The 19,237-nt window shown below is 31.2% G+C and overlaps 1 protein-coding gene across 7 annotated transcripts in view; it reads left to right on the forward strand.

Moving 5' to 3' along the window:
- Positions 1-19,237, forward strand: part of Ccser2 (coiled-coil serine rich protein 2) — a 142,371-nt gene that overhangs the window by 116,936 nt on the left and 6,198 nt on the right. Inside the window, exon 10 of one of the 7 annotated variants that reach the window (XM_076834494.1) lies at positions 8,826-8,955. The exons of 3 other annotated variants lie outside the window; for them this stretch is intronic. In XM_076834494.1, coding sequence (XP_076690609.1) covers positions 8,826-8,955 — 130 coding nt within the window. The remainder of the gene's footprint in view (positions 1-8,825; positions 8,956-19,237) is intronic. 3 more of the 7 variants (XM_076834498.1, XM_076834495.1, XM_076834499.1) reach the window with 3 other exon arrangements.

The following is a 19,237-nucleotide window of genomic DNA, read 5'->3' on the forward strand; positions in this document are numbered from 1 at the left end:
GATGTAACATATTCCTTTTGTTGTTGTTGTTCTTGAAACTTTTACAAATTTATTGTAATTACTGAAAAAATATTGAGGGTATTAGGAAATTTAATGCATGAAGACATAACTAGTAAAAGTGAGGTTTCAGGCAGAGTTACTGTCTAGATTCCTAACAATAGGAAGTAACCATCTTCTTTATTTATTATTTTTCAAAAATGTTATATCTCAAAACACATTCATTGCTAAAAATATCCTGACAATCCCTTAACTTAGTTGAGGATGTTCCTGAGCCAGATAATTATTACATGACCATCAGTCATCATTATCCTCTGTATGATGCCAGGTAATAGACATTTCTTATTAATAGAACACCTGATACACCAGCCTTGACTTTTATTTTGCCTTATATTTAGCAGCAGAATCCTGGCAACACAAATGAATAGGGATAGATAATGGTATTGTAATCAACAATTCAATTTAGAATTCTTAACTTTTTTTATAAAATAGTTATTTTCTTTTCATCTAACAAGTAATTATTTTTGTGTGCTCTGTATAAGGTATAGTGGAAGAATTAATTTATTTGGCAAAGTTTTGTAATCATCTCTTATTCTAGATATTAAGCTCTTGAAGTAGAAATGGGGAATGGGGAAGAAAGTACACAGATACATAGGTATTATTCCATTTATAAGTACTTTTTAAAAGGAACTAGTGATATACTGATTCAAACTGCTATACGTTCTATGATGGCAGAGGATTGGGAATGTCTTAGTGGAAGAATCAAAAAGGTTGGGGAAGAAGATCAAGGTAGTGTTTGAATCATAGAAAGTAAAACATGCCATGAGGTGAAGATGATATATTTTTTTAATGTCAAAGGATATGGAAACTTATTGTTTGGAGGCAATTGCAAAAATAAAAGATTGTGCCCCTTGCTTAGGTTTCTCCAGTTACCCCAAAGGGAGGTTTATGTCTTCTGATGTGTTACTAAATAAAGTGGCAATTCCATTAAGCATGAGAAGTTCCCTTTTACGGAAGTTCTTTATATTATTTTGCCTGGCTCCCTCAACCCCTGGCTTGAGTTCTAGAAACTGGATATTTGTCAGCCTCCTCACTAGACAAAAGTAATTGGTGTATACCAACCCAGTTTTACCATGATCTTGGTTGAAATGAAAGTCAGTTTTCCAAATTAATACTCTTAAAAAACCCAGACTTCAGTTTTCTCTATTATCTATTATGTAAAGAATCACCTAGCTAAATACTTTGTTTTGTCTATGGATAATGTAACAGACTCCAGGGAGATTAAATGTCCTACTAAAGATTCTGTAGTAAATAAAGTGCTGAACTAGTATTATAATTCAGGACTCCTGACTGCTAGTCCAAGGTTCCTTTTAATAAAAGCACACTGAGGAGCCCTAGAGGGTGAGAGATTTTTACAGATTAAAATGGTAGAAATATCTAGCAAAATGAATAGTAAAAGTAAAGGCAAAGAGGTAGAAAGGAATAGTTAGGCAATAGTTAGTATAGAAGTATATGTTTGAGGAAATAATGAAAATTTGTTAAAAGCTTATTTTAGTATAGAATGGAAAATTTTAATCCAGAAATTACTGTAAATGTAGTTTCACTGAGCTTTATTTATTTTATTAAATAAATAAATATTTAGCCAAATAAAAATAATATTTACTGAAGTAGTAGTTTTTAACTATTGAATATTGTCTATCTGATTTTTCTTGTGCTCTTTGGGCAGCATTGGAAACCATTTACTATAATTACAATATTTTATTTTCTTAAAAAGTTATACTTTAAATGTTTTCTTTAGCAATTACCTAACATATTTACATAAGATTTTGGTAATGGAGATATGGAGATGCAATGTGGGTCTTCTTTGGCAACTTTTAGTTTGTTAGGCAATAATTTTTGGAATGAAAACATGTTATTTAAAAGTCCCCAAGCTTAGTAAAACTATTTTTTTAAAATCTGTCTAAGCCTTTGAGAAGGTTACAAGTTATAATCTTCACCCTTTCTTATGATTTCTAAGGAAATTTAAATGTGCTTCTCAGCATTGTCTTAGTCATTTGATTATAGAACCTATGTCAGAGATTGATGAGGGACTTGTGAGGATTTCCTCTGAACGTTTTCTATATATGTAGGAAGAAATCTGGCTGCAGAAGGTTGGGGAAGAAGATCAAGGTAGCGTTTGAATCATAGAAAGTAAAAGATGCCATGAGGTGAAGATGATATATATTTTTTTAATGTCAGAGGATGCAAATGGAAGGTGGAAAGAAATGTTGAAGGAGAGAGGGTTGCTGCTTGTAGGACTTACTGAAGAAAATAAGCCAGAACCTCAGTCAGAACCTGCTTGAGGAGGGAGAGTGATTGTCCACCAATGGCAGCAAAACAATAGAAATTTAGATGTATTGAATACAATGTAAATTTCCATTACAGATTTATTCAGAGGAATTTTGATACTCTCTAATGACTACAAATAAGATCTCTAAAATAGAAAATTAATAGGAAAGAAAGCATTAGAATAGAGGAAAGGAAGAAAAGCAGATTTTCACTTACTCCTTGAGCAGATATTTGTGTGCTTCTCAAAGCCAAGCACTGTCTTAATATGTGAGTGTGAGTGTGAAGAAAATACAGGCCCAACCCTCAAGATGCTTATGGAAACTTCTAGTATGCCTAAAATGGTATTAATTTTGCTCTTTTCCTACATGAAGAACATAACACTAAGAAAAGACCTGTGCAAGTACTTGAACAACTTTTATACAGCTGTATTATATGAAAATCAAGATTTTCAAACTTATGGGTCGCATCTTATTTCCCTTCCTGTTCAGTAGCTACAGGAGGTGAGGTTAAAAGGAATAGCAAGAATAAGGTCATAGCTCTGGGAAGGTAGGACAGAGGCTTGATCAGTAGGACTTCCCTGAGAGAGAAAAGCTTGTTACCTGGTTTGCCCTGTGTGGTAGAGGTCTTAACTCTCTATTATAATGATCCATAGAAACATTCTTGTAGTATTTAAATTTTCTGGGAGAAAACTATTCATGGTTGAGAAGACATATTTTCAGTAAGAGGGTAAAAGAAAAATTTCCCACAAAATCCAATCCAGTGTTAGTAACAAAACAATTTATTCACAAAATAGATTGTATATCATTTTTTCAATGGAAAAAATGATGAACTTCAATGACTTTTCTTAAAGGAATGAAAACCCTGGCTTTCATGACTGTGAAAATTTAGTATAGGAATTAACAAACTATTAATATGGGTGTGAAAAAGTGCCCACCAATTAAAACTCAGAATGTGCAATTGGATCTAATACTACTTCTTTCTTGTGTTTTAAGAACTAACTTTATTATGTGTAGCAAAGAGACAAGGAAAGATGATTTATATACATTTTAAAAATACTGTGTTGGAAACAGTTTCTAGTATTGTATCAAACATTAGATCATATGATAGCTATATACATGTAATTTATATCAATTCAACAGTTGAAGTATGGTGAGTATTATAAAAAATTATTTGTGCTTAGGGTTGGGTTCTCATGCCTCAGATTTATTGAGTCAAGTATATTTTCATTATAACTTTATAAAAGATAAAATCAGAAAATTATTACAGATGTATCACAAAAACCATATTATATTTATAATTTCAAGAGGAAAAAGAGTTTACTTGCTTCCGAGCAATTGTGATAATTTTAATAGCAAGAAGTCCTTATTTTTATTTTTATTACCTGGGAAATAGGATAGCACACTAACTAAAGGGAACAAGGTAGCCCAATGATATTTCATGTTGAGTAGTCTGTTCTAAATCCTTTTTGTTTTAGAATATATACTTTCCTGATTTAGAATAGATTAGTTTTTATGTGGGAAAATTTTTCTGATTTTAAATTTAGATGTGCCATTTTTCCTCCATTTGGAGATATGTCATATTATTATTAATATACATATTTAATATATATTCATATTTGGAGATAGAAAAAATAAATTAAGGGATTTATTTCTTTGTCAGGATTTATTTATATTCACTATTACTTGTATTCAAAATATGCCACTAAAAGTATTTTAAGTGACAAATACATACACATTGGTATTTAAACAACAAATATTTATGTCTGGGTACACAATCGTTTTTTAATTGTGTAATGTTTAGTCAGTCAACGAAAGTAGCTATTGAGTATACCTTGTGTCACTTAGTTTTATAAGTGTTGGCAGGGGTTAGTGGTGCTGCTGATGCACTGCATTCTGTCATGCAGAATTTATGATAATACAAAAATTGTCTTTTTTACTGAATGTATGTCTTGTAAAAACTGCAAAATTCATGCAGAATGCATGTCTTTTATACTGTTTTTTAAAAAAATATTTATCACTCATTTCACCTTGCATCTGAAACTAATAACTGGGAAAAAAACAAATGTTTTTCAGGGCTAGGAGCTAATTAAGTGAGGATATTATAGTAATTAAATGGTTAATCTATCCACAAATTTAAGATTATCTAAATTTTGTATCCTCCAGTACCAAATACCACAAGTTTAAAAGACATTTTGAAGCTTTAGGTATGCATACAATAAATAGTTTTTACTGTATTAGAAAATAGTGGGATCTATTTCATTTGTATAATGTAGAATTTAATTTGCTGACTTAATCATTGAGGGTTTAGGCTGGATGGAGAGAAATTTTAATATTAGGCAGCAGTCAATAAAAAATGATTCTGTTGAGCTTTCTAAGCAATAACATGATCAAACTGATCTTTTTAAAAGAAGTTAATCAGCTTCCATAAGAGGTAATACAACAGAGAGTGAAAGTTACCCCTATTTTAATATATGCTAACAGTGGTAATTTGTTAAGCCTCTCTTTGTGCAAAAATTTTAGTCTATTTTTTTAAGTAGTTTAAAATATTTTTAAAAAGAAAAAAAATTTTTTTAAGGTCAAATGGTATCACTGTTGAGGGTGCTTACTTGATGATAATACTTTTTCTCCCTAGAGAATGTATCTTTAGTGTTTTGTGCTCAGAGGCTTCCTTCAGAAAGTTACAGTAGGGCTGGGGGTGAAGCTCAGTGTAGAGCTCTCTTAGCATGTGCAAGGCCCCTGGGTTTGATCCCAGCACAGCTAAATAAATAAATAAATAATATTAATGTTTCTGATACAACAGAAAATAATACCATTTCTCTTAGCCAGTCCTCAAATTTCTAAATAAATATAGCTGTCCTCATCATTCAGAGCAGTGGAATGTCAGTATACTTCAGCCAAAGTCCACCATGAATACACATATTCAGTAAGTTGAGTGCAGTACTTATTTACAATCCTATTTTCTTTTGAGATTTTATATGGTATATCTTTTTCATCTTTTACTTTAGAATACTTACATTGTTATATATAAAATGAATTTCATTTTCTTTCTTTTTTTTTTTTTCTTTTTGGTGGTGGTACTGGGGATTGAACCCAGGGCCTTGTTCATGTGAGGGCAAGCACTCTATCAACTGAGCTTATTTTGTACTTATCTTAATACCTTGAGTATAATAAAAACTGCTTAAAAATATAAAAGTTCAAAAAAATGAATTTTGTTTAGTCTGCATATAATATTCTGCCAGTCTTTTTAATTGCTATATTTTTACCCTTTACATTTCATGTTATTAATTGATATATTTCAGGTTAAGTCTGTCATTTTACTCGCTTTTATTTATTTATTTTTTTTTGCTTTTTCATGTGTTACTTATACCATTTTTTTCAGAATTTTACTTTGATCTATATGTATATAGTATTTTGGGTGTATCTCTTTGTATATAGGTCTTTTGTTGCTTTAGGCATTAACCATAGTCTATTAAATATTATTTTTTATTTCCTTTAAGTCCCTTCTTTTTCACCATTTCTAAGTGTCTAATTTTTTTTTTTTTTTTTTTTTTTTTTTTTTTTTTTTGATGCTGGGGATTGAACCCCGGGCCTTGTGCATTTAAGGCAAGCACTCTACCAACTGAGCTATATCCCCAGAACATCTAAGTATCTTCAAAATACTTTTTATATATATTTTAAGAACTGCATAAGACAGTGTCACAGCCAGGCAAGGATGGAAGACCCAATTATCCTATTCTGGGTCTACTCTATAATGCTAGGGAGGTTATTGTGTACAAGATTTATGCATGGCTGGGCTACCACTTTGCTACTCCTTTGGCTAGAACATGCAGGCCTTTTGTTTGTGTTCTTTGGCATTTCTGGATGCTAGCTCATCTATCACCTAGCTTAGGATACATTAGGCAAAAAGGAAATGCAGGAACTCCCTAGCATGTTGTTCTTCAGGTACCATGCTTCCTAGGTGGACTGATTTTTCTCTCAGAGTTTTTTGTTTGTTTTATAAATAGTGATCAGGATTTTGAGAAGTGTTTAATAGTAGGAAAAGGAAGAAATGTTTCTACTCCATCTTCTCCTGGATCTGAAATTCCCCCATCTGTGGAGAGCTCTAAGTATAAAATAAGTTTTATTATAATTGTTTTCGGTAAAATCAGATAAAAATTTTAAGAAATTCCTTTGAAATGAGCTAAGGAGAGTAGATATAATTTTGAAAGAATGGTTAGGGAATGTGGAGGAAGACATTTTTAAGGGTTAGAAATTAATTACTTTCTTTATTTTTCTGGGCATAAGCTCAGGTGGCTTATTGCTAGAAAACAGCTGTCCAGTCAGCTAATAGGTGAGTACCCCTTGGCTGTGGCAGGCAGAATTATTCATGTATTTATTTCACAAGGTTGTCTGTCTCTCCTTCTCACATGCAGGCCTATCCCTGAGACTATGATTTATTGGTCTTAGAGAAATAAAGATGGTGTCATTGTTTTGTTTTTCAGATTTCTTAGGTGATTATAATGTATGAGCAGGATTGACAGATATGATAGCTCCATCTCTACATAAACATAGTAACTTAATTCAGTTTAAATCAGTAGTTATTGAGAATCTGCTGTGTGCTAAGGAGTATTAAGCCAGAGAAGAGGGAATATTTATTTAATCTTTTTAAGATCCTATAAAGTTGCAGATACTGAAATTATTTCATGAATTAATGATTTAACAGAAGAGACAATTTAATACAAAGTTGATAGTTTAAAATGCTTTATCAATAGAATCAAAGACAGCAATGACTCTGTAGTGAGGTAGGAGGAGATGTGAGTACCTACATCATAAGAAATAAAAGTGAGCAACTTCTTAGAGATGAATCATTCTAACTCTTGCATAAGACAAATGAAGAAACAGGTTTAGAGATTAGTGACTTTCTTAAGTTTACAGGGCTTTTGAAAGATCCAAGAAGAAAAGCACAGGGCCCTGACTCCCAGTTGGTGTTATTCTGCAGACTTTGAGAAGTAATTTCTTTGATGAAAGAATCTATGATAGCACTTTGAGCAAATCTGGAAGTCTCTATCTGAAAGTTTTTTTATTCAGTGCAGTAGGTGGAAACATGATCCTGGTAAAACATGTAAAGAGAATTTGGTTGAGGCCATATTTTGTATAAAACCTTTGAACCAAAACAGTAAAACAGAGTTAAAGCAGGTAATCCTATGGAGAACACATAGGAAATCATTTCCTATTAAATATTTTCTAAGCTGTTTTGCCAACATCTCTCTTAGTAAAGGAAGTACAGTATTCAAAAGACAGGATCTAAATTTACTAGAATATTATAAAGATCATTACTTTTCTTTTGCTTCTTGTATTTCTTTTTCTCTTTCATCAGCATAGGAAAAATGGATCTTCTTTTCTTTTTATTTTATATTCAGCAGTATAGGCTTACTCCTAAATTTAAAGAAATGCATGATTTTATCTCATTGAGCCAAAGAATATTGATGGAGAGGAGAGAAAAAAAATTTTATTTGAAACAATGTTCATGAAATTTATAAACACCAACAAGCTAGATTAGTAATTTTCTAATACAATAATATTTCTAAAAAAAAAAAAAACCTGTCAGATTCATTGGTTTGAAAAAAGCACATGCCTTCTTTTGCAAATTTAACTAGGTATGATGATTATTTACAGGCTATTTTTCTTGATAATATTTTAAGAGTGTCTTAATAGTTTTATTTATAAAGATCTTTTGATCATTGAGGATACTGGTTATAACAGACATGAAACCCAACTGGTTCCATTGTGTGACGATGAACAGTTACTTTCTTCCATAAAGACACATTTTTATCTGGAAAGTGAGGAAATTAATAAAGTGACATTTCAAATGTATTCTAATTCTTATAATCAGTGATTAAAGTAAAGTTAAAAAACTACAAGTTACTCAGGTTAAAAAGCATGTGTATATAACCTGGGGTCTGAATATCATGTTCTTTATAAAGGATTTAGTTATCACAGTATTTTGAGTGTTTTTTTAATGCTCTTTTGGTTCTGCTGACTTCTTCTAATGTTGTTTATTTTTACTTTCTAATTCTCTGAAAATCTGTCTTAAAAAGAAATAAAATTTTTTTCCTGTGGGAGTTTTTTGATTGCCTGATTCATAAATTAATGCGTTATCTATATGTTTAATACTTAAACTCTATATTCCCTAACTTATTTCCTTTTTCTATAAAAGACTGGAATCTGCTACCTTAAAGAGATATGTGATGATTAATGTATACCCAAAATACATAATTTCGTGTATGTTAACTACAAATATTAAAGAAAATATTTTTTCTTAAAATTTTTGAAAAAAATTAAATTTGGATTGTTATGTATTTTAGTAATTTGAGCTGCCTGTGTTTAAAAAAGTGAAATCTATCTTCTCATTAACACTATTGCTTTGTGTTATTTAAAAAATCAAAAATTATGACTTTGGTTTCTTATTTTTCGGTTCCCTTTTTTATTATACCTCCCTACCCCATCTCTTTCTCTGTACAGGGTGGGTATTCTCCCTCCTTCTCTCCTTGGCAGGGCTCCTTCCAGGTGATCCCACGGACTGTTCCACCGCACCGCAGACAGAGTGAGTCTGTGTCTCTCACTCCTATCCTGCTCTGGCTTCCCCTTCATGGTATTTCCCTTCTGCATGATCTTTCCTTCCCCAGTACCTCCTTTCCCATCCTGAGTGAACTGCAGGCATATGCTAAATAAGCACTGTGATCTCTCTTAACCTTTCTTTTTACTGCATGTAAATGGACCTATACAATAATGACCTCTTGAAAGCTATCTTGAGGTTAATTTCATTCTAATGCTGTTTAAACCTATTGCCAGTGACCCTAGACCTACTGACATGCATCTGTCTTTAAATACATTTTCTTTTTTTCAAGTTCTTGAAATATGTGAATAAAAATACTTTTTTATCTAGTAATTTTAAAAATGTACACACTATCCACAATGATTTGATGGACAGATGCATACTGTTTAGGGACCAGGCTTACTAGACCATTGCACATTTCTTTAAATATTTCCTAATCAAAGGCTTCAATTATGTTTCGGTATCATCTAAAATACCTTTTCAATTGTATTTCCAAGGTTTTTATTTTTTAACAACTAATGTCTTTAATTTATCAGCTGCTTTACAACACAGAAGAAATGGCTTTTGAATATGCATGGTTCACTAACATTTCTAATGAATTAGTCATTGTTTAACTTTAAAGTTTATTTATATTAAGTCTACTTTCTAAAATAGTGTTTATTCTTTTTCTATTATGTACTTAAGTATATCTGGTAAGTTGGTTATATTTTATCTTTTTTGAAAAGTCACCCAAAAAAGCTAATACTAATGAAAAATATTTATTGTCAATCAGTCACTTTTTTGCCTTCTCCATGGATTTCCCATAATTTGTGATTCATATCAATTTTTTATTAATTATCTTAAATCATCAAAGGCCCCCAAATAGAAATTTTAAGCAGTTAGTATATGATTCACTTCAACAAAATTTTATTTCTTGAATTAGTTAAAATTAGCAGATGTCAACATGAATTTCAAATTTGGGGACTTCTTCTATGCTTTTGTTTTAATGAAAAATAGAGGAGTTTGTATAGCCTTTTATAGCAAGCTCATTTATTTAGTGGAAGTCATGAGAAGAATAATAACCAGTCATCTTTATAAACTCTCCTTTTTGCTTCTCTTCAAATAGTTGCATCCTTTTCTCTTTTATTTAAAGAATTCTAGTATGTCAAGAATCAAACTAAATTGTATGTGAACTAATCTGAAATTTCATTGGGCAGCTATACCAAATAATAATGTAGTTTTAGGCTTATGCCAGTAATGTGCATAGTTTGACAGATTTAGCTAAGAACAATTCATCTACCGTTGTTCTTAATGAAGACCCTTTTTATTTCCCTGCCCTGAATCTTCTCCCTTTTCCTTCCCCTCAGCTAGCTAGAATATGGAATTGAAGCTTAGGGTTAAATATTTTGTATCATAAATAGAATTTTAGATTTATTTACTAGTTTATTGTATAGCTTTTGAATTTTTTTATACTTTCCTTTAGTTATTAGCCCTTCATTTTCAAGTGTTTGGTTTTTGTTTGTTTAGCTCTTCAGAGCTGTCTTTTTCATTTCCAGCTATAAGGAGCATTTCTACAACACTAGTTAAATAAATAGTTAATCAAGATTTAACTATTTGATTTCCTAGACCAAACCCCTTTCTCTGCATCTCCAGATTAGTAAGAAGAAAGTTTTAGTTCTAGAGTTTGGATGGGTATATTATCCACGTAGGGATATAGATACATACATACACACACACACACACACACACACACACACACACACACACAGAAATTTTTTCCTTAAAAAGTTCTCATGGCCCAACACAGCTAAGAGTACTGGTCTGGGATACTTGTGAGATTCTGTTTGGATAAAGTAATAAAGTAATCAGAGGACTTGTTCTTAAAATTTTGATAGCTTTTCCTGAGCCTGACACTTTTAAACTGCTACACTCTTTAGGATTAACCCTGAGAACAGCTGAAGCAGTTCTTTAACAAAGTTTTTTTCTGGTGATAAAACATAGAACTAGAGAAATTTATGGAATTACAGGAGTAAATTTAGTGTTTTTTCAAAGGATTTTAGAATAGATCTCACTTTTTGTTTCACTAAAATTACATTCTGTGAGATAATATTTGTGTTCACATTTAGTCAATATGTAGTTCCTTGTGCCCATCTTTGCAGAAATCAATTGTGTAATGGAAGTTAGTTGAGAGATTTCTCATTTATTGTAATCTATTTCATTAGACAGTTCTTTCTCATGCTTTCTTGAGTATACTGCATTCATCTCAGTGCAAATGCCTTGAATAGTCTTCAGTAATGTCAGTCTGTTTTTTTTAAGTTATGAGAATAGTAGACCTTTCAGTATAAAAAAGGTAGGCAGTTTTAAATATGCAGAAATGAAATAAAGTTTATAAGGAATATTCACTGCATGCTCCAGAAAGCTGCACTGGCCAGTAATGTTCTTGTTGAATTTAAGAATGACAATAGGAAAATGGAGATGAATGGAAGTTCCTAGTTTGTGGGCTTTTTTTTTTTTTTCCTTTCTTTCTCTAGAGATTTTAACTTTAAATTTCTTTTCACTTAATTTACTAGTATCTATTTTATCTGATGTCTATCATCTGGTTTCAAATTAAATATTTTCTAAGTTAACAGAAAATAATTTACATTTAGATATAGAGCTCTTTCCTGCTGTCAGTCTAGATTTCACCTTTTGTCCAGATTCATTTAACTGGCATTGATTTAGTCTTTCTACTCTAACTTCCAATTATATGAAATTGAGAATAATGTATAACCTACCTCATAGTAGGAAATTTTAATTTAAAAATTACTTTTGACTAGTATAAAGATTTAATATTAATTCCAGATAGAATTTCTTGTCAGAGAATATTTCTATAGGAATACTTTGTTTTAAAAAGCATATTCTGAAAGAATACCTGTTTCTTATCTTAGCCTAGAGGCTTAGATGGGAAGGGGCAAAAAATGGTTTTAAAACAATGAAACTCACATAAATGTATTTATACATGTTAGTAGCCTGGCAGTTTCTTGATGAAACCTTGCCTGATCTCTAAATTTATATTGTAATAAAATTGTCTTCACCAGCATTATATTAAGAATTGCAGATTTATTGTCATGTATCCTATTCCTCCTTGTAACCTTCAGGGAATATTTTACAAACCATTTTGACAATCGATTCTAAATTCATTTTATGTCACCACCCATTATGTATTTATTGAATGAAAGTGTGTATTTACAACTCAATACATTTGATAAAAGATCCATGAAATAGTACTTTTCATTAGGACATATGATATCCTCATGTTTTCTCCTCTTTTCTATTTAATTTTTTAAAATGCTGCCAACAGCCTGTGTGTAGAAAAAGCACTGGTCTCTTTTGCCCATATAAGTCTGAGCATTTTGGTTTTAATGAACCAAATATGAAGGAAAAAGCTTAGATAACTTAGTATGCATAGATTTTGTGTATCTGATCATAGTAAAGCTTTCTTATTTATATAGAAACATCTTTATTTTTAAATGGTGCCTCCTAAGGATTAAGTCTATTCCATGAAAAAGTTTTGTTATTGGAAAATGGAATAGCTTAAGTGGATGATAAGCCCTGTGCAAAATCCAGCTATTCATCCAAATAGTAATCTTGAATTCTGCTTGTCCTCCACTACACTTTTTTTTTTTTAGAGAGAGAGAGAGAATTTTTTTAATATTTATTTTTTAGTATTTGGCGGACACAATATCTTTCTTTGTTTGTTGTGCTGAGGATCGAATCCAGGCCACACGCATGCCAGGCGATTGCGCTACCGCATAAGCCACATCTCCAGCCCATACACTTTCTCTCTTAAGTTTTTCTTTAGCTTTTTATTTATTCTTTCAGTCCTTTGGGCTGGAGAATTGTTCTCTTTAGGGTTCATACCCTCTGGTTAGTCTTTGTAAGAACTATTTAAAAATCATATTCCCAAATTATTCATGTAGAAAAACTATTATGTATATATTTTTAAATTAGCTGTATACTTAAGAAAGGAGGAAAGACTAATATTAATTAATTGGGTTATTATTGAGTTATTATTAGTTATTATTATTGAGTTATTATTATATATTAGTTGAGTTATTTGTTTTTAATGTGTTAAGTACTTTTCTTGTCATTTTATTTAAATTATCACTTGATTCTTATGATAACTCAGAGTCAAAGCAATTATACCAATTTTATAATATGGAAAATATAAGCAAATAAATCAGAATAATGTAGTAGTTTGCTCAGATTAAGTGAACAAACCAGAATTAAATTAAATAAATAAATTCTACATCCAGAGCCTGAGCCTTATATATTTATTATATTATTAAAATCAACATTTCCCCTTTTTATTATATATAGCAGTGGCTCAGTATGGAGGAATTAAAAGAACAGACACATTTTGGTTTATTTCCTTTTAGTCTTTTTATTCTATTTTATAAAGTTAGAATCTTATGTATTTTCATTTTTTGTTTGCTTTTTATAGATAGCATCATTATATAAAATATTTCTCCCAGTAAATATTTCTTCAAATCCTTGTTTGATGAATGCTAATGCTATATCATGTGGATATACTTTAACTTAATCTTTTCTTATTGTTTGACATTGTTGTTTCTAGTTACAGATGTATTATTGCAGAGCAATCTATTTTGTATATAAATCAGTTTTGGCACATTTTCTTAGTTAAATTTCTTGTACATTATTTGATTATAGAGTATGCACTTTATAAGGATATTTGATATGTGATGTTGTCAAACATGCTTATAAGGTGTAAGTTTACATAGTTCAATGGGATTGACTGCAACATGTGACTGTAATCAATATTACATGTAAAGATTGCTTCAGCCTTAGTGCTTTAATGATAAATAAGCTTGGAGTGACTTTTCACAAAAATAAAATATTTTTGAATGAAATCGAAACTAATATAAGTTGATAGAAACTGAATTAATTCAATTGTGGAGTTAAGCTGATTTTTTTAAAAAAAAACTGGTTAACATAGAATGTGAAATATTGTTTACATTTTTTGCAGCTAATTTCAAATGCTACCACTATAGCCATTGATTAATTGACTAGAAATGTGTACCTGATTCATGGTCTAATAGGCCTACCCATAAACCTAGTCATACATTAGTTTCTCTCAATACTTGCAATTATGGGAAAGACAGCAATTGGTGTTTATGTGTTTCTGTATTAAAGTTTTTATAATAATTAGTTATTTAGAGTGGGATTGTTTCTTTAGCCAGTATTTACTTCTGTCCATAGTGCTTTCAGTGTCATATTCTGCCATGCATATTGGTTATACCAATAGAATTTGTTCTATTATGAAACTATTTAGGTTTGTTTTTTTTTTAGCCCCTGAACTAATTTGCATCTGAGCTAGATGCTGATGGATTTTGTATTTTTGTGTCTTTAAAATATAGATCCGTTAAATTAACCATTTTAATCATTTCACACTTATGCATCTGTAGTAAATACTTTTTTTTTTTTTTGGTATCCGGAATATTGAACCCAGGGGCACTTAACCACTAAGCCATATCCCAGCCCTTTAAAAAGATTATATTTATATATTTATATTTAATGTAGAAATAGGTTGAATGAGTTGCTTAGGTCCTCACTCAGTTGCTAAGTCTGGCTTTGAACTCATGATCTTCCTGCCTTCGCCTCCCGAGCAGCTGGGATTACAAGCAAGTGCCACCATGCCCCACCCATAGTAAATAGTTTTAAGTCACTCTTAAATCATTCTGATACTTTTTTTAAAGCAGCTAATTAATCATCAACTTAGAAAAGCCATTGAACTCATTTCTGAATTTATAAATTTATATTTATCGAAATATTATTCTCTAAGTTTTCTGAGCTGTAGAGGCACCATTGTGAGATCTAGAAGAATAAGAGCATTCCTCGTTTCCAGAAAAATTAGAAGGCACAACTGATGTTGTGTGAACTTTAGAGCAAAAGTCTTTGACTCTTGTTATACTAGGGACCTGGTTAAATCTTCCATCTTCATAGTGATGTGCAGAGTCTCATATGTAGTTTATTACTTCATATTTATGTTAAGATTAGATTATACCTTTAATGATATTTAGTGCAGTAGCAGTAAATGTAAACTAACAAATACTGAAGTTTACTTAGTTCTATAATCTGCAAGAAATTCTTAAAATATTTTTGTTATAATTTCTACTTTATTTATGAGGGATTACATGGGGCCAGACCTTTTTAGATCTTTGGAGTATGAATATTAATTTGTGTCAGATTTCTCTTCAGTATTCTGTTTAGTAAGGTTCATGTGGTTTCCTACAAGTGTGAGAAGTTTTACATGTCAATGGACATGAATATTTGTACTGACATGCAAACCATCTTAGTAAGAAGGTATAAATCACTTTAAGAAATGTTTTATCAGATCCAGATATAGTACGTAAAGTAACAAATAATGCCTAGAGAAACAACAATAGCAAAGCGAATACTTTTGGCTGCTACCCAGTCACTGCAATCCTTGGTGTTGTGTGTGGTCTCTGATGCCATTGTCCTGTCTTTTTCTTGTCTATGCTCTCCTATTGTGCCATTGGCAAGGAGTTGAGAAGTTAGTCCATTACTTCTCTGACAAAGCGTGGTACAGTACAATTTCAGATTTTTTCCTACCGCCTCCCTCATAATCATTTTTTTTGCTTTTTTTTCCAGTTTGCATGATGCATGTCAGAGCCTGCATGAGATTACAGGCATGTTACAGATGGCTCCATTTCCATTTTAACCTTTAAAGCATATTTAATAATAACAATAAATTTGTATATATTCAGAAAATAATTTTAGGTAATTCCTATGTGTGTTACATAGTAGTATTTACACTTTAGAACATTTCCTGATTTCTACTTTGCACACTTTGGCATATTTTTGCTCAATGGGGACTTGACATTTATAGGTACCATCTTTTTGGTAATGACCTAGACAGGAATGCTTACAAAAACCTGATAACTTTTCCTTCAGCTCATTCTAGAAATCTTTGAGGCAATATGAGACAGTGAAGGTGAAGAATTTTTCTCAGTTGTGACTGCTGATTTGCCTTTTCTCAGTGTTCAGTATTTCTCCATGGAGTCACTGTGGAATCACCTCTTTCCAGAAATACTGTTCCACAATGTGGCTTGATTTTGATGTCTGAGACTTATTCTGAACGGGTGAAATCAGCAAAGAAGAAAATAGGGTATATCTAGTAAAGTTAGTAACCTGAATGATACTATTGAATTTGTCTTCAAAGTTCATAAATATATTAGAACTTCTGGCTATATTGATATTCTAAAAGCCTGTGAACTCATGAAAATTTGAAATAGCAGAATTACAGAGTTCTAGTGTTACCTTTTAATTCTCTGATGGTTCAGATTTCAGCTTTGCCATTTGCCTAAAGTGTGTGACATTTGGACATGGTACTCAACTTCTTTAAACCTCAGTTACTCATTTCAAAAGGAAAAAGACAATACCTTCTACCTACAGTTTTATGAGAGTTAGAGACTATGCATGTAAACTTGGAGTTTGAATTGCTACCCTTGGGAAGAATGGAACCCTGATCTTTCAGAGCTCAGAGTATAACATTTCTCAAGTATTTGTAATGTGCCAGATATTGTATTAAGCACTTTCTGTGCATTTTACTGTTTATTGTTTAAAACAGTTTTAGGAGGTATATATACTGGGTGTACATCCTCGCTTTATAAATTATGAATTCCATTTCAGGACAGTGAAGTCATTTGCCCCATATTTCCCCAATAGTAAGGGATAGATTCAGGACTCAAACTTGAGATGAGACTGACTCCAGAAGCTAAGAGATCCAATTCTGTGACTAGCTCCTCATAGAACCATATGAAAGTTCTTTATAAACTTCCAAGTGCTTTGCAGTCCTATCTCCAGTTCTTATCTCTATGAAGACAGTAAAGGAATCATGTTTCGTGCCATATCAGATGTACCTGCTATTGTAAAAACCTCATTTTTTTAGCAACTAATTTATTATTATCCTTCTAAAGAACTTGCTTCCCCCTCAATCAAGACTGTTGTATTAAAATCCATAACTTGAATTCATCATTATTGTATCTTTAATAATCATGGGTGGTATTTATTGAGCACTTACTATATGTTAGCTATGCTAATTGTTTTACATGTGCAATCATATTTAATTGTTAGAGTTAAAAATAGAAAACAGTTGAACATCCTACTTGGTCCAGAAATGGCTAGTCTTCAGATCAATTTGATGACTTAGCCTATAGGTCAGTATGACAGGCATTTGTGTTCTAATTAACATGTAATTAATCTTTCCTTCTAGCCTAATAAACGTGAATTATTAAGTTAATCCCAAATTGGGGAAAACAAAACCATTTTTCCTATTATACGATATCTTTTTCTCATGATCTTTTAAAAATTGTTTTTTCTTTAAGCATTAATGCTTCATTATTGACCTTTTCAGAAAATATCACTTTGATAATTTACAACCAAAGAAATAGTTCTTGACCATATAGCTAACATTCATTCATTTATTTATTTATTTTTCTAGCAAGTATAAATTTAATCCCCACTATGTGCCAAAATAAATAAAAAATCAGAGTTTTCTTTTCTTTCTGTCTTTTCTGCTTGGCAAATTCCTACTAACCCTTTAAAAACTCAGTATAGATAGTTTGCAATTTTGGGATGCCTTTTGTGATGTTTCCAGTTAGACAGATGTTACTTTTTTGCTCCCGTATGATGTTATGCTTGAGAAGAGGTTTCATCATTTGTTTACCTGGCCATTTCTTTCAGAAGGTCTTTCAAGCACAAGAACTACAAAATGATAGGCTCCAGATTTTCCCATACCTTGTACATTACCTGGTACATAATAGACATTTTTAAAAACAATATTCTTTAATATTCCTACTTCATTTACATGAGGATATGGGATCTTTATAGTTTAATTAATTTGAAAAATATGAAAGTGTACCTTTTATGGTCATAGAAACATAAGATGAACTATTAATATCTTGCCTTTATATGAATGTTTAGAATTTGGGGTACTTATAGTGTAAATACCAACCCATTAAAACACTTTTTTGCTTGCTAGAGGTAGTAGAAGTAACTTGCTGGAGGTGATTAATATCAACTCAGTCATTACTGGGTAACCACTTCCACAGTCATACATACATATATACATACACACACACACACACACACACACACACACACTCTCTCTCTCTCTCTCTCTCACACACACACACACACACACACACATACATATATGGAGCAAGTTGTCTCCTTAGTGCTCATATTATAGTCATTTCTTATCCTGTTTGAAAAAGACTTTTTTTTTTTTTGCTTCAAGTAGAATAGATTTCCCACATTGTAGTTTTCAAGTAAATAATAAAACATGACATTTATTTTGGGATAGGGTAATTATATGACTAAATTGATTTTTAATAAAAATATAAAGCCTGCATTATTTTTAGCATATAAAAATCCCTGATTTATTTAATATAATTAGATGATAATTTAGATTTTATGTAACTGTTCAATCTAACTCCTCTCAGTAAGACCTGATATTTTATTACTCTTTAAAACCCTGGCCATTTTCTAATTCTTTAATATTTGAAATGGTGCTTTATTACACTTAATGCAAGCAGCACTAACTCTCTACTGTGTCACCATTTATTTTTCTGATAGGAATGATCAGTTGGGGAATCAGTACAGTTCAAATACATAATTTACAATCCACAGTACCTTTTCTGGAGGTTTGGTTTTCCTAATAATCAGTTTATTACTTTGTCTTTAATTAGAAATCATACCTTTTTATCCTTTGAGCTGATAGTATATGTTTATAACTTTTTACAAAAGACATTGCAGTAAAGTCATTTTTAAATTGTCACTCATATTTTCAAAAACCCGAAATTGTTTTAAGATTTTTAACTTCCAGACAAAAATACTTTGTGTTTGAAGGTGAAGAGAGAAAACAAATCCTCATGCAGCTATTTATTGCTGCCCCATTCTCTTTCTTCCTTTTTACCCACCTTCTGCTTTTGGTAGAGTTTGTTTTCCTTAATATGGTCCTTCTCTATTTTTCCTTTAATATTTGTAAGACTCATAATCACTTTAACATGATGGTTGTTTTCTAGGGAATCTCAAGGAGAACCTATTGAATTAATTTTTTGTTGATTTTAGGACCTTCCATGTTGAAAGATAGTTTAATCATCTCTGTGGTGATTGTGAAAATGCCTAATGTCTTTAAAGTCTGGAATATTTAGCAACAATCTAATTGGCTTGTTTAAACATTCTGCAGTAAGATTAAACATATCTCTGAATGGATTAATTTAGGTAGTCATTGTCTTGATTTTTTTAATTTTAA

The sequence above is a fragment of the Callospermophilus lateralis genome, chromosome 15 (assembly GCF_048772815.1).
Source record: "Callospermophilus lateralis isolate mCalLat2 chromosome 15, mCalLat2.hap1, whole genome shotgun sequence".
Classification (NCBI taxonomy): domain Eukaryota; kingdom Metazoa; phylum Chordata; class Mammalia; order Rodentia; family Sciuridae; genus Callospermophilus; species Callospermophilus lateralis.